Source organism: Perkinsus marinus (genome assembly GCF_000006405.1).
Source record: "Perkinsus marinus ATCC 50983 genomic scaffold scf_1104296936898, whole genome shotgun sequence".
Taxonomy (NCBI): domain Eukaryota; phylum Perkinsozoa; order Perkinsida; family Perkinsidae; genus Perkinsus; species Perkinsus marinus.
The window spans coordinates 1-3,154 of record NW_003214010.1 but is presented as its reverse complement, the minus strand read 5'-3'; the positions used below and the strand labels follow the sequence as shown (position 1 = coordinate 3,154).

The 3,154-nt window shown below is 47.7% G+C and overlaps 3 protein-coding genes across 3 annotated transcripts in view; all 3 read right to left on the bottom strand.

The window, feature by feature from the left end:
* The window catches only part of Pmar_PMAR008685 (serine/arginine rich splicing factor, putative), a gene marked incomplete at both ends in the record, with an annotated part of 3,495 nt that extends 2,741 nt beyond the window's left edge, over window positions 1–754 (bottom strand). The window contains 2 exons of the mRNA XM_002783641.1: window positions 127–310; window positions 366–754. Of these exons, the coding sequence (XP_002783687.1) occupies window positions 127–310; window positions 366–754 (573 nt within the window). The remainder of the gene's footprint in view (window positions 1–126; window positions 311–365) is intronic.
* Window positions 755–785: 31 nt separating this feature from the next.
* Pmar_PMAR008684 (hypothetical protein) lies at window positions 786–1,913 on the bottom strand (the record flags this gene model as incomplete). Its single annotated transcript, XM_002783640.1, has 3 exons — window positions 786–854; window positions 1,415–1,554; window positions 1,874–1,913. 3 exons carry the CDS (start codon window positions 1,911–1,913, stop codon window positions 786–788), a joined length of 249 nt encoding a protein of 82 aa, XP_002783686.1.
* Window positions 1,914–2,225: 312 nt separating this feature from the next.
* On the bottom strand, window positions 2,226–2,745 carry Pmar_PMAR008683 (steroid dehydrogenase, putative; the record flags this gene model as incomplete). Its single annotated transcript, XM_002783639.1, has 3 exons — window positions 2,226–2,319; window positions 2,373–2,498; window positions 2,552–2,745. The coding sequence occupies 3 exons, from the start codon at window positions 2,743–2,745 to the stop codon at window positions 2,226–2,228; spliced, it is 414 nt and encodes a 137-aa protein (XP_002783685.1).
* Between the last annotated feature and the right edge of the window lie 409 nt (window positions 2,746–3,154).

The window sequence follows — 3,154 nt, the reverse complement described above, 5'->3', positions numbered from 1 at the left end:
CTACCTCAGTGCTAGAGTTAGCTGTAGTAGATAAAGGGATAAGGTAGCATCATCAGTAGATGTAGCTTCTAGACGTGATACTGCATATACCCATACAGGAGGTGGTGGTGGCCTCAGAATAGCCACAGCCCCAGGAGTCTCCACTGGAGAGGGAGTGGGGTTTAGCAAACATAGTGCATCATCGAATCCCAATGGTGCCCAAGCATCTAGGAGTGCTTGAGCCTCTTCTAGTTCCTCGACATCATTCCAATCAACCGCCTGCATTACTCGTTGTAATGCTTCTGGTTGCTTACTCAAACCCCAACAGTACCTATTCACAGACAGACAGTACTATGATCATCCGAGCTCCCTGCTAAGCGCCGCACCTCAGGAGAATATGTTTCTGGCCAAGAGTGAGAGGCTGAGAGATAACAGGGAGACGGACAAGACGAGTTAGGGCCCTATTTTCCTCAGCTGATGGCCTGGGCGCGGCTGCTATAGCTGCGGCTACATTACTCTGTCCCTTTGGTAGATGTGGTAGTTTACTTGTGTACTTCCTAGATAGTTTATCAGCTTTAATAGCACTAGGATGGATACGATGGGCCTCATAATCAACAACAGGTATGAAGTGTACAAAAGGCGCGGCAGCTCCGTTATCCAGACCGCTGGATTCAATAGCCAGCATCTGAGCAGTCTTAGCCTCTACCCCCTCGACAATGCCATCAATAGCAGTAGACCGAGGGACAGCTCTGATCCCATCAGTAGGGGCTAGCATCCAAGGTATACTGGTCGGATATGGAATAGTGTTAGAAGGCACCAACCGAGTAGATGGTGGCACTGCTGCTAGCAACGTTGTCCGAACAGGCTCCTTCGGCCTAACAGAACAGTACAGCACTGGAGCCTCGGTCTTCGGGTTTAGTTCTATAATGATGTATCTCCTCTCACTGTTCAGCAGTGTATGTATAACATCGCTACTGGGTGGTGGTGGTGGTGATGATGGAGCAGGTGTAATACTGCCGGTAGCTCTGGATGTACACTCAGCCTCATAGTCGACTATCAATGCCTCCTTCACACTATCATTTCCCTCCTCTGTGAATATCCTATTATTAGAGTTCTCACCGACATCGAGACCATCACCAATAACAACATCACGAGCAGGAGCATGAGAATAATGATAGCGATGATGGGTATCCCATGGACAAGATACCAACGCTCCGTCCTGGTCTAGTGGCGGCCGATCCCTTCCCTGATAAAGCTCCATGATCCTACGCCCCTGTCTAAGTACACCACGTTCTGTGAACACTGGCAATACACACTGACCAACACATTCAAAGTGATGGCTAACGCGATTGACCGTAATGACAAGGGTAGCAGTGGAAGGCAGCTCACGTATCTTATGGAGGGATATTGATTTGTAGGAGTCCCAAGCACTTACAGGATATGTCGTCCCAAGTGTTAATTCATCACGTCGAGGTTGGGTATGTGCAGCTACCCAAGACTCTTCTACTCCTGTTGGTGTAGATACTGTCTGGAGTGGTGCACCATATGTACTCCTATTGCATACTACCTTACCATCTACCATAAGATCCATCACCACACTACACCTGATATCAACCACCACTATACTATCAGCAACCTCGGCTATCCTACCACATAGTAGACTCCGATACACGATTCATCACTCCACATACACTGAGAGATAGATACAGAGGGACATCACAGGAGTACCTAGGATGCTCCAGCATGATAATACATGGGACAGTAGTAGGGCATTACATAAACTTGCATACTTGACCCCCACCACTGCTAGAAGAAGGCACTGTTGACGTGGCATCACCAATGACTGCAGTAGCTCTACCCCCGACCGAGGATGAGGGAGATGCTACAATACTACTCTCAGAGGCCGCATAACGACCTCCTAATTGTTCGGTCATCATTACAGGTGTGGTTTAAGGGATACAAACATCCTACTACTGTGAGTATATGTCCAGACTAGTACAGCATTGCCGAAGATGAGCACTTTCAAACTCAATACAATGGTGATTAAGAGAAATCCGAATAAAGATTTGAAGTGATGGCATATGGATGTAAGCCAACCCAACTTCCAACCCCAATGACGCTAGCTACCGTCATCATGTAGAAACTACTATGGCAAGTCGAGGAAACAGATGATCCCAGCAACTGTAACCCCAATGGCCTGATTATCATCAACTAGGGTCACCGTGAGTAATGGACTGAGGCGTTGTCTACTGGGTTTTGGCAGCCTCGGCCTCCTCACGGGCCTTCTTCCTCATCGCTGCCTTGTTGATCTTAACATGAATCTTCTGTATTTGCTGTAATCTGAGATAGAGCAATACTACACATGACTTTTGTATGGGAGTAAGCAGAGCTACCTGAGGCGCTCGGGCACTAGACGAGTTGCAGCCCAATACTGTAGATGATGGGCCCAATGAGTGGCAGTCCAAGTGTAGCCAGCCTGGTCGGGGAAGGACAGTTGTCGGAGTACAGTGTCGGCACATCTAAATAGGGAAACATAGTAGTAATAAGGAGAGTAGAGGAGGAATTGACGTACGTCATGGGGGAGGTAATTAGCCAAGTCTCCTTCTTAAGCTTGCTCATGTTGCTCATAACATAACCAGGATTAACCGCGAGGAAATCAATGCCCTTAGCCCTGTACTCTTCATATAAGGATAAACTGAAGGAGTAAGCATAGGCCTTACTAGCACTATAAGGTGCCAACATAGGGGCTCCAAGAGGGCCAAACATAGATCCAAAAGATAGCACTGCCCCACCATTATTCCTCTCGACCATTTGAGGGAGCAAGGCCTTGGTGATGAATGTATTAGCACGGATATTCACGTTGATGATATCCTCGACAACCTCATCAGTGTGATCAGTAAAAAACTGTGGGAAGGGATTGTTCACACCAACGTTGTTGACAAGTAAGCATAGGTCAACACCCTCGCAGGCCTTAACCAGAGCAGGTAGCCACTTCTCGGTAGGTGTAGCAAAATCACAAACAACAGTAATGATCTGACAACAATGAGCACAACAATCCTAACTCCATATACACCAGTGCGAATACCTCAGCTGGGCCCTTCCCCTTAGCCTTAACATCATCTTGGATCTTCTTCGCACACTCCTCCAATTTGGACTCGCTACGACTGGCGAGGAC